The 12,007-nt window shown below is 35.3% G+C and overlaps 1 protein-coding gene across 1 annotated transcript in view; it reads right to left on the bottom strand.

Annotated features, from left to right (window-relative positions):
* Nucleotides 1-249: 249 nt before the first annotated feature.
* Nucleotides 250-12,007, bottom strand: part of DNAJC10 (DnaJ heat shock protein family (Hsp40) member C10) — a 56,602-nt gene continuing 44,844 nt past the window's right edge. The window contains exons 19-24 of the mRNA XM_017532771.2: nucleotides 11,322-11,455; nucleotides 10,317-10,370; nucleotides 9,901-10,048; nucleotides 6,206-6,325; nucleotides 4,114-4,218; nucleotides 250-1,785 (exon numbers count right to left, since the gene is read on the bottom strand). Coding sequence (XP_017388260.1) covers nucleotides 1,774-1,785; nucleotides 4,114-4,218; nucleotides 6,206-6,325; nucleotides 9,901-10,048; nucleotides 10,317-10,370; nucleotides 11,322-11,455 — 573 coding nt within the window. The 3' untranslated portion in view covers nucleotides 250-1,773. The remainder of the gene's footprint in view (nucleotides 1,786-4,113; nucleotides 4,219-6,205; nucleotides 6,326-9,900; nucleotides 10,049-10,316; nucleotides 10,371-11,321; nucleotides 11,456-12,007) is intronic.

Here is a 12,007-nt window from a genome sequence, read left to right as displayed (position 1 = left end):
ATTTTAGTAAATATTTACCCAAGTAAGAGTTCTTTAGGCATTCCATTTTGGAATTCTTATAGAAACAAGCCAATTTGGTAGAACTTTTAGGCTTTAAAAATTTGAGAATAAAAGCCTCTTGCCATTACTGATATTAATTCAAAAAGCTGGTGTTAAGTGTGAGAAGTGGTGACAGTTCTATATATGCCCACAGGCATACAGCAGAATCCACACAGAGTTGAGTATACAGTAGAGAAAAAGATGGGAGAATATGAAGAACAAACTCTATTTTAATATTAATTATGGCTATAATCACTTTTATGAGGAAATACTGGAGAGCAGGGTAAAGTGATATTGAAAAGAAAAAAAAAAAACTCTTCCAAACACAATAAAGCATATTCTAACGGGTTTTTGAAAAAAACTGCATGTTTTTAAATTCACTGTCCTCTTTTGATTGATTGAATTTTTACCATTCTACACACTCTGAATTATAACTAAACAGCTACATGTTACTGACAAATTTGTGATTCTTTGAGTCTAAACAACACAGAAATAAACAGTCCCTTTCCCAGATTTATATACTTGATTTTCTTATAAAAATAACTTTAGTTATTATGTCAATATTTATCTGAAAAAGGCAGCTCTCTGACAGTAAACTAGTAACTGGAATAACTACACTATCATAAGCCACAATAAAACAAACCTGCGAAATAATTTTTCCTATTTGAATAATAAATATATTGGACAGGAGTGAAAAACCAAAACTATGGGGAAAAAAAAACCAATACAAATAAAGGAATACAGGTCAAAACAAAGTTCAAAAGGCAAATATGTAAATATTAGAAAGATGCCTCAAAAATCAATTATCGGTGGGAAAATTTCTATGAAAACAATTTCAGAAAAATACATGAACACATGTATCTTTGAAATGTAAAACTCTAAATACTTGATAATATATTTAGGATACTCTACAATGCCCAGTAATTGCTATAATTTTTTTCCCTCAGCTTTTCCTGGATGATATGGCAAGCTACAGAATTTGAGCACTGACTGTTGCTCAAATTTGTATACTTACTGTGTGTGCATATACTGTTGCACTGTTTCCCAGCTGTGAAAAATTAAAAGCATTTTTTCAACCTTTAAGAAGAAAACAAAACAATGAACAATCTCTTCATCATAATATAGCATATACAGGGTATGTTTACTTTGCCACATCATGAATGTTTTTAAAACAAAATATAAACATATGCTCAGAGATAGCATTTTTAGGAGAACAAGTGACCAAAAACCATTACCTCTTTTCAGGCCAGCCAAAAAAATGGGAAGTGAAAGTGTACTTTATACAATGTAGACATTTAAGTAGATAATAGCACAGCAGACTCATGTTCCAGCCAGCCACATGAAACATCATGAGCGCATAGTGAAAGAAGGCAATCTATGGTCAATGGACTGAATCTGGCCTACTTTTGTGTGGCTCTGAGCTTAGAATGGTTTTAATATTTTTTAAAGAGCTGTTAAAAAAAAATAACAGAATAAATGATGACTCAATTCTTGTTCTCATGTATATATTATAGCCTGCAAAGTCTAAAATACTTATAATCTGGCCCTTTACAGAAAAAGTTTGCAGACCCTTTTTTTTTTTTTACACTAGTGCTGTAGGTAATTCTGGCAGTACAATTCCAAGTCCAAGATACTGTTCATTTATTCCCATCATAAATGTAACATTCTAAATAGGTGTCTTCTGATGTCATTTGTCAGAATTTCTTTTAAATTTTTTCTTCATCTTCAATATCATCAAAGTTCATCCTATAATAATGTAAAGGTGATAGAGAAAGGAGAAAGTATGAGTTTGTAATGTTAAAAACAAGGTAAAATACCACAAACCAACATTTTACTTTTTCAGAAATACTCAATATTCTTATGTAATGAATCATGACATGAAACATACTCTGCCAAAACATAACAATGAAAAAGAAAAAATTATCTGAGTGCTTACCTGCCCACAGCAGATATTACTAACCACATAGGTTTATATAATTTCAAGCATATTTGGTATGCTCTTTAACTTAATTTCAGTTATAATCTAGATTATGACAATTTAAAAATTTCAAATATTTAACCTGAGATAAAAGTTATACATTTCAAAATAAAATATCTTGAGAAAACTAATATAGCAAAACACTAGAAAAACATGTTTGTTCAGTGGAACCATGAAAATACAGACTCAATTCTTTCCTACATTTTAGATTTGTAAAAAATATTCTTGAAGTAATTTGTAAGGTTTTTGTCTATTGGGGTGTGCAGTTCTGAACTGTATTACAGTAGAACCTATATTCTAATACGGTGTTACAAAGCCAGGCTTCTCTAGTCCTTTCCAGGGGCTGAGCTGTTTTGTCCTTCTTTTGCTTCATAGGGAAAGAATCCAAGATACCTCATGTGATTGATTAAATTCCACTTTAAAAGCACTCCAGGCCGGGAGCGGTGGCTCACGCCTGTAATCCCAGCACTTTGGGAGGCTGAGGCGGGTGGATCACGAGGTCAAGAGATCGAGACCATCCTGGTCAACATGGTGAAACCCCGTCTCTGCTAAAACTACAAAAAATCAGCTGGGCATGGTGGTGCGTGCCTGTAATCCCAGCTCCTCAGGAGGCTGAGGCAGGAGAATTGCCTGAACCCAGGAGGCGGAGGTTGCAGTGAGCCGAGATCGCGCCATTGCACTCCAGCCTGGGTAACAAGAGTGAAACTCTGTCTCAAAAAAAAAAACAAAAAAACAAAAAACAAAAGCACTCCAACATTCATAGACTTTGTTCTCTTTTTAAGTATGACCTACAGTAACACTGATTTGAAAAAGGTAAAACTGAACTGCCTTCTGAAGAGTAGTAGGAAAGAGGTTGTCCTACTTCTTGACAGACTAAGGTTTCAAAGAGGGGCCAAGACAAATATGAGTTTCAATACATCTTGATTAAACCAAGAACAAAAGAAAATTTGCTATCCAAAATGTGTTATGAGGCTCCAGTACACTTATTCCTTGTTAGGAATAAATGCTTTACTTAAATTGGAAAAAATTTAAATAATTTATGACCACAGTCACTGTTTTTTTTTAAATGGCTTTATTGAGACATATTTCACATACCATAAAACTCCCACAGTTAAAGGAGTTCTGTGGCTTTTGGTATATTCAGAGTTGTCCAACTATCATTACAACCTAATTTTAAAACATTTTTGATATTCCCCAAATAAACTTCTTACTACCTATTAGCACTTAACCCATTTCTGCTCTTTTTTCCATCCTACTCCACTTCAGCCCCAGGCAACCATTAATCTACATTCTGTCTCTATGGATTAATCTATTCTAGATGTTTTACATGAATAGTACTATCTAATATCTTGGCTTTGTGACTGGCTTCATTCACTAAGCATTTTTCTTTTTTTTTTTTGAGACGGAGTTTCCCTCTTGTTACCCAGGCTGGAGTGCAATGGCGTGATCTCGGCTCACCGCAACCTCCGCCTCCTGGGTTCAGGCAATTCTCCTGCCTCAGCCTCCTGAGGAGCTGGGATTACAGGCATGCGCCACCATGCCCAGCTATGTTTTGTATTTTTAGTAGAGACGGGGTTTTACCATGTCGACCAGGATGGTCTCGATCTCTTGACCTCGTGATCCACCCGCCTCGGCCTCCCAAAGTGCTGGGATTACAGGCTTGAGCCACCGCGCCCGGCCACTAAGCATTTTTTAAAGATCATCCATGTTGTAGCATAAGATCAGTACTTCGTTTCTTTTATGGCTGAAAATATTCTACTGTATAGATAGACCACATCTCATTTATCTGTCAGCTGATAGACATTTGATTTCATTCTTTTTTGCTATTATGAATGATACTGCTATGAACGTTTGTACACATGTTTTTGCATGGACCAGAGTCACTATTTTTGGTAAGTGGTTTTACTTGTCCAATTTTTAAAAAGCAACTCAGTGTCTAGGCTACATTTTGATTGTCCTATTTCCCAAAGTAGAATTTTCAGCTACCTTACTATTTTTTGATGCCTTATTTTGCTTGTCTATGGATACATGTAATGTATTGGAAAAATAAATTTTGCTAACTTTTGCCAAAAGTCAACTCTAGGCTTAGTCCTTACCTTACTCCTCTTGCCTTCATTTTGGAGAGTTTCCAATTTTTCCTTTATTAAGGCAGCGATTGCTTTTGCATCTCTGGTATTTATTTGCTCTTCTCGAAAATTTCTCTAAAATTAAAAACACTTGTTATCTTTTAAGTATTTAATCAAAAGATAACATTTCCACCTAAGAAATTTGATTAAATATGCTTTCAAGTTCTTTTGTTCCAAAACTTGAAGCGTTTGAAATTCAAATTTCTTTTCTTGAAGGGAACAATGCTGCAAAAGCAGTTAACCCATAATGTACCTAAAATAAATACTAATAATAGTGTTATGGAAACTTTGTCAAGAAAAGAAAAAAAAAGCATCGACTCCAAAAGTCTCAAACCATCGAAACTGTACAAGAAAAGATGTTCCCAGAAAAATGAACTCATTTCACTCAATACAATAATTAGCACTGCTAACCATGACCAACAACAATATTGGAAAGCAACATGTATCTCCTAGTTTTCATCTGCCCACAGCAGGAAGGTGGCTGAAAGGCAGGTGAAGGAACAGATCAGTATATCCTGACCTGCTTATTTGGATCTGGAGCCATCTGTTTTCTTACTCTTGGTGTGAACCCTAATCCCCAAACTTTGAGCTAGAATTTTGGTTTGTGTGTAACTGCCCACCTGGTTTGTATTTCTCTTTACTCCAACTGTTATTCTACTTTGGCCTTCCTGTCTGGCGTCAATGGCTGAATGCCACCCTTGCCTTTCAATTTAGACAGGATGTTTGGTTCCTAATTTTGTCCCCTGGACTCCTCTGGACACATGGTAACATCTATTCAAACAGCTCTGTCTATGGTATGGTTAACTCTTGTGATTGATCATTATATTGATACTTCTCTGATATTATTTGAAGAAGACCCCTATTTACGTCACCCATCTCTCTGTTGTTCTGAAAACTGGGAAACAGAACTGTTGATTGAAAGAAATGAAGACTTAGGTTCTGGTATAAACTGCCTTTCACCTCCATCAAATTCTGCTTGCGCTAGATTGTTCTTAAGACAGAGACAGATTCTTGACAGATCAAAAACTTTCACTGAAAAATCTAGATGTGTGGTAATTCTAGATTTCTGAAATTCATCATCCAATTTCTTAATTTAGGCCTACCTCTCTCAAAATATAATGCCAATAAACATTAGATCTTAACCTAATTCTCCCTCAAAAAGTATAAAACTATTTTAAATTATCTTTTCAATGTTTTACCAGAAAACATGAGTACATGGCAAATACTTTGGTTTATCATTGTTTTTTCCTCCCTGCCAAAGTGAGCTCATTACTTTGAAACTTAGTAAAATAAGTTATTTTATATTTTACTAAGTTATTGTATTTATATTCAGTATACTGAATAGAAATACAGCAAGGAAATATTATTCCAAGCAGCAGTGTGTATTATAGAGTATTCTTAGTGACCTCAACAGTCACCATAACTTTTCATAGAAAGAAAATTACCTTGAATTCCACCATCCAAAGATAATCACTAATAATACTTTGTTATGTCTCTTTTTAGTAGTTTTCCTATTCATTAGCATAAAAATGTTAAGGCATCTGAGTCTGTATCAACTATGACACAAAAAAACCTTTTAAGGCCGGGCGCGGTGGCTCAAGCCTGTAATCCCAGCACTGTGGGAGGCCGAGGCGGGTGGATCACGAGGTCAAGAGATCGAGACCATCCTGGTCAACATGGTGAAACCCTGTCTCTACTAAAAATACAAAAAATTAGCTGGGCATGGTGGCGCGTGCCTGTAATCCCAGCGACTCAGGAGGCTGGGCCAGGAGAACTGCCTGAACCCGGGAGGCGGAGGTTGCGGTGAGCTGAGATCGTGCCATTGCACTCCAGCCTGGGTAACAAGAGCGAAACTCCGTCTCAAAAAAAAAAACCTTTTAAGGTCGCTTAGTGTACATGTAAGTTTCAAAAACTTTTATCAGTAATAATGTAATAAATATAAAAAAATGACAGGGAGCAGAAAATAGAAAAAAACAAAAACAAAAACATTACTCAGACTAAAACACATCTTTTGAGCTTGGTCTACTACTAAGGGAAGGAACAGAAGAAAGCCTGGACATACCTTTGCTCTTTCATAGAAATAAAATTTAACAGTTGGATAGGCTCTAATACCAGCTTTCTGGCATGTCTGAGCATAAGCCTGACAGTCTACTTTTCCAGCTTTCACTTTTCCTTTAATCATCTGAAAAAGAAAAATACAGTTTGCCATTTTCTCTTTGGCAACAACAAAGCAATAGGACATAAAACATTTTTAATCTAAGAATTTATTTAAAAAACTTTAATTCTTCCTATTCAAACAAGATTATTTCCAAGCTATCCCTTTAAGCCCCTGTTCACCTAGCACCACCTTTCCCTCCTTTGCCTTATCAAGAAAACTGAGCGGCTTTATCCTGAAATGTTTCATTTTCTTCCTGCTACCCACACCTGGCACATCACATCATAAACATGTTTCTGTTTCTATTCTTTCTTCCTTTCATTGGGGGTGTGCTGTGGTAGGACTCTTTGGGCATTCTTTGTCTTGTGAAGGCTGACTACTCCACGTGTATTCTCCAGTCCCTCCCTGTCAGAACGCATATTCTCCTGTGAAAATGTATGTAATCACAGAAGGATTCCCTCTTGGATTACAATGGTTCCTCTACCATCATGCTTCTCATGCTTGCTATCTCTCTTTTTTTTTTTTTTTTTTCCTGAGCAGCAGTCTACTCTTTCACTGCTTCCCCATTGTCTGCTTATTTGGCAATATTAGTCTGGCTTCTGTGCTTACTGCTTTTTCCACTGAAACTGCTGTGAGTTCACCAGTGACCATCTGATCAAACTAGGCACTTTTTGGTCTTTTTATTGGGTGACTGATATTTATTGCTGACCACTCCTTTCTTTCTTGTTCTTTTTTTTTTTTTTTTTTTTTATTTTTATATATTTTTCTTTTTTTTTTTTTTTTTTTGGTTTTTTTTTTTTTTTTTTTTCCTCTCTTTTTTTTTTTTTTTTTTTTTTTTTTTTTTTTTTTAAACTGATAATCAATTTATTAAAATAGTTGACTTAAATATCTGCAATGGTGACTTCCACCTCAACTCATGGCTCAGTACTGATGGAAGTATAATCTGCTTAACAATCTCAGAAGGACTGTGCAAGGCTGACCACTCTTTTCTTTTCTTAGCATTTATCATTACTCTCTCTTGGCTTTCATACCCCTCGGACTGTTCTTCCTTTTTCCAGCATGAGGATCTCCTTAACCTGCCCCTCAAGTCATAATATCCAATCTGAGTTCCATCTTTCATCAACAATCTTTTCATTCTGAACAGTTGCCCAGGGTGGTTTTACGTGTCTATATGCTGATGTACCCCAATCTATCTCTATTTCATTTCTAACTACTGGCCTTCTTTGGGTGAATGCCACATAAGCACCTAAACACAGTATGTCCCCCGAACCCACTCTTACTCCTGTTGTATTTATTCATTCAGTTCAAGCCCAAAACTAGGCTTATCCAGACTCCTCTCTAACCTTCATCTATCACATTCAATTTTATTTATTCTTATTTCTCTTTTGTATTTGTCTCCTTCTTTCTATCACACTGCCCTAATCCTAAAGTTATCACCTCTCACTTTGGGACAATTAAAGTATCTTTGCTGCCTCAAGTTACATCCCCAAGGAAGGGGTACACTAATATGCAGACTAACTTGTGTTAGGGCACAAGCATGTAGGCAGGCAGACATACAGACACACGGATACTGAAAGTAAGAAAAATGTAGAAATGTTATTTTCATAAGTTTCTATATCATTTACAAAATGTTTAATTGTTTATTTTTATTTCCAGTTACTTATGAGATGACACTATACTGTTTTTGGTGCTCTAAACATCTTTCTCTGGCATCATTGACATCCTTCTGCCCATGTTTCAGCTTCATTCTAATTTTACTACAGCAATTATATTACTTAGATTTATTTGTATTTTCTCTTTCCACTAGATTAAAATCTCCTTAAAGACATGGAATTTCTTTCTTTTCATTTTCCTTTTATTTCACTGGAGTTAGTTATGTAGCCCTACTATTTAGCATAACTGCTTTTCACTTGGTGCTTAAAATTTGTTGAATGAGTGATCTTTTTCATGTTTAATAATCTAGATACAATACAGAGTTGCATTACAAAGTTTATAACTAAGCAAAGTTTTTAGTACATGAGAAATGGAGTAAAACAATTATTACAGAAGGAAGCATAAGAGAAAATGACTAGAAAAAATGGAAAGAATAAACCTCTTATGGACCAGCTGATAACAAAAATAATCTTTTATAGCTAATAAGACCTTTAAAATCCCTCTGCTAAAAAATTCCCATGGTCTGGGATTCTAAGCTTTAGTGTGAACTGGTAGAACTGGTGCTGACTTTCTCATTCTAGTTGAGTGTTTTATACCAACCACTAGTGGCAAGATTTCCTTGTGTTAGGTAGGCAAGAAAGCTATCAATCTAGATTAAGTCACTAATAAGACTGTTATGTAGAAAGAAACACCAAAAACTCAGACTGGATTGAGGGTATGTATTCAGGTTAATTTTATATAAGTATTTACTGAATTAGGCCCTGGGGATATAAAGATAAATAAAACATGGAACTTGCCCTCCAGAAGAGGCAAGCCATTTACAAAGGAAGATGGACAACGCTGTACCAAAAGCAAACAAAACCACCCAATCAAACAAACAGAAAACCCAAAATTGCTACAACTAAATATTTCCATTGGTATGCAGCTCCTTCTATATCAGTATACTTGATAACATATCCAGGTGACATTGATTAACTGAGAAGGGCAGAGAATACAGAAGTGCCATCAGAGCTGAGTTTTGTAAGAGGAGGAGAAAAAAATACAGATGACCAAGTTAAGGACAGAGCATTTTAGAGAGAGGGAGTGGCATGTAAATAAGGATACATGTTCAGAGAACCCGGAGTACTCTGTTACACCTGAAATCTAAGGTGTGAAGTGGACAACAGAGAAGAGCTCATATCAGACAGCTGAAGTCAATGTATGTGTATTAAGAAACTTAGCAAGCCACAGAGGGAAATATTTCAGAAGATGACTAGGGCAGCACTGACAAAGGTGGACTGGTAGTATGAGACTATAGCTGACTCTTGAACAACAAAGGCTTGAACTGTGTTGAACTGCTTGAACTGGGAATTTTTTTTTTTCAAGCAATTGCAGATGGAAAATAGAGTATTCATAGGATGTGAAACCCTGTATACAGCGGGCCCACTGTGAGACCTGAGCATGCACAGATTTTGCTATGGAATGCAGGGTTCCTGGAACCAATACCCTGAGTATACCAAGGGAAAACTGTATTTCAAAGGCAAATATGGTTAAGTTTAGGCAAGAGATGATAAAGGGTTGAAGATATAGGCTAGCAGTAGAGATGAGTAAGAGATGACATTTCAAATACATTTAGGAGATAGAACTGACAGATTCTAGTGACTGCCTGGAGGCTAACAGGGTACTGGGGTGGGGAAGAGGAAGTAGACAAGAGAGAGAAGAGAGAAGTTTCTGGCTTTTATGACTAGGTAGATGATGATGTCTACCAAGATAGAGAAGATGTTAGCTAAAAGCTTTAACAAAGAAAGATGAAATCTACTACAACGATTACAGTCATAGAAATATAATAATTATTTTTAAAATTAGAGGAAACACAAGAAAAAAACCTAAAAATTATGCATTTAGAATGTTTTATCTAATTATTAAAACATGAATGTGGCTACAAATTATTTAAGATAGATAAGACTTACCCTAGCCAAGAGCTCAAACTCTGGAGCAAAATTCTGGCAAGGTCCACACCAAGGAGCATAGAAATCAACCACCCAGTGATTTTTCCCCTGTAGAACTTTTTCACTGAAAGTCTGGGGTGTTAGATCTGTGGATACTTGAGGTAAAAATCTGTGGGAAAGGATCAAAATCATTTTTAATTTTATAAAACCAAAGCAAACATCTAAAATGTAATAATATTATAAGACTTTCTAAGTTAAAAATGGTATCAAGGAATGGCAATATAATAAAATACAGTATTATCTTGGTAAATATAATCCTTTACTAAGTAATTTAAAATGCTAGAAACTTACCCACAGTAAATTTAGCTACTGACATAAAAGGGGGGTAAATAGCTTTGAATCTATTTTATACAATGATATATATTTTAATTACTCACCCTAGACCCCAGACTCTCAGGGAATAAGCATCCCTATTCCAACCATTGTAACTGCTGAGAGAAGAAAAAATATTAGTTTTAAAAAACAATCTTATTGTCGCAATTTAAAAAATAAGTTACATTGATTGATTTCATCTGGCATCTCTCTTCTCAGATATACCTAGCTACAAATTCTGGTTACAAGGCTTCATAAATGTATTTTTCTCTAGTCTTGATATCTTTGTGCCCTACACAGCCCAGAACGTCTAGCTGTCTATTGGACATCTCCTGTAGACCTACGGGAATCGCAAAACTCAGAATGTCCAAGGTTTTAGTTTCTGAATCTTTATTCAAGTTATTACTATCTGTCAAATTCCTACCCATTTTTAAAGATACATGTCAAAAACTACCTACAAAATGCAGCCTTTCATAATTTTGTCACAGTTCTAATTCTTTCCTCCCTTGAAATCCATGGCTCATTTTTACTTCTTTAAGAACATTCATTGTATCTATCTTACACTTGAGTTTTCTACCTGAAATACCATATGGTGTTGTGGAAACAGCATGCGCTTTGAGACAGACTTGGATTCAAACCCCAGCTTAGCAGCCGTGTGACTTGGGGACGTTATATGAGCCTTAGGTAACTCCAAGACCTTAGATTCTAAGGTCTGAGAATCACAGTTTACCTCTCTGTAATAGAAGAAAGGGTAGTAATTCCTAGTTTACCGAGTATATGTGAGGATTATTGGAAATAATATGAGTAAAGTATCTAATATAGTAAGGACTTAATAAATGCTAGCTCTTCCTTTCCTTATCTTTTTGTCTAGACTATAAGCTCTATGAACCATGAGACTGTTGAATACGCTAGTGTAATCTCCTGAAATGCTCATGAACACACTGTCTTTATATAGTGGGCTCCCAATTAATATTTGTTGGGTTAACTTTTATTTTGTTCAGGTAACTTAACTGTTAAGTGTATAATTAAATAATTATAATAAATGCCTTCAAATATGAGAGACTACTTACTGATATTGATAAGCTCTATTTGACTTTGGGGGATAAAATCTTATCTCAGGGTATCTTTGAACATTTTCCTGGGCACAAAAAGAATGATACTGTTGGCAATCTATACTGCCCACATTGATCAGTCCAGTTAATGCCTGTAAAAGAAAAAAAGGATTACTTTAATAACTTTTTACATATGTTTACAATAAAGAAATAAGCATTATATTATTATAATGAAATAGTTCTATTATTTATCAGTGACTTTTACTCAATAAAAATGGATAAGGGTTTAACACATAATAAACCATTTATACTAATGAATTTGTAATCTAATTTTATAATTAAGTACTTACTAAAATTATTGCAGATTAAACAATTTACTTCATCTATCTGTTACATGAGAAAAACTATTTCTAAAATTCAAAGTGCTAGCAACTAATGGAAGTCTTTGCAGTATTTCAAAGAATTACTCTTCCCAATGAAGACAAGCACTGTAGGTGTCTAATACATTATATTGAATCACACCTGAACTTAAAAACTTTAATTTAATTTTATTTTTTTTGAGACAGAGTTTCACTCATGTTGCCCAGGCTGGAGTGCAATGGCGCGATCTCGGCTCACCGCAACCTCCGCCTCCCGGGTTCAGGCAATTCTCCTGCCTCAGCCTCCTGAGTAGCTGAGTTTCACTCATGTTACCCGGGCTGGAG

The sequence above is a fragment of the Cebus imitator genome, unplaced genomic scaffold (genome assembly GCF_001604975.1).
Source record: "Cebus imitator isolate Cc_AM_T3 unplaced genomic scaffold, Cebus_imitator-1.0 Scaffold78, whole genome shotgun sequence".
NCBI lineage: Eukaryota > Metazoa > Chordata > Mammalia > Primates > Cebidae > Cebus > Cebus imitator.
This window is presented reverse-complemented; position numbering and strand designations above follow the sequence as displayed.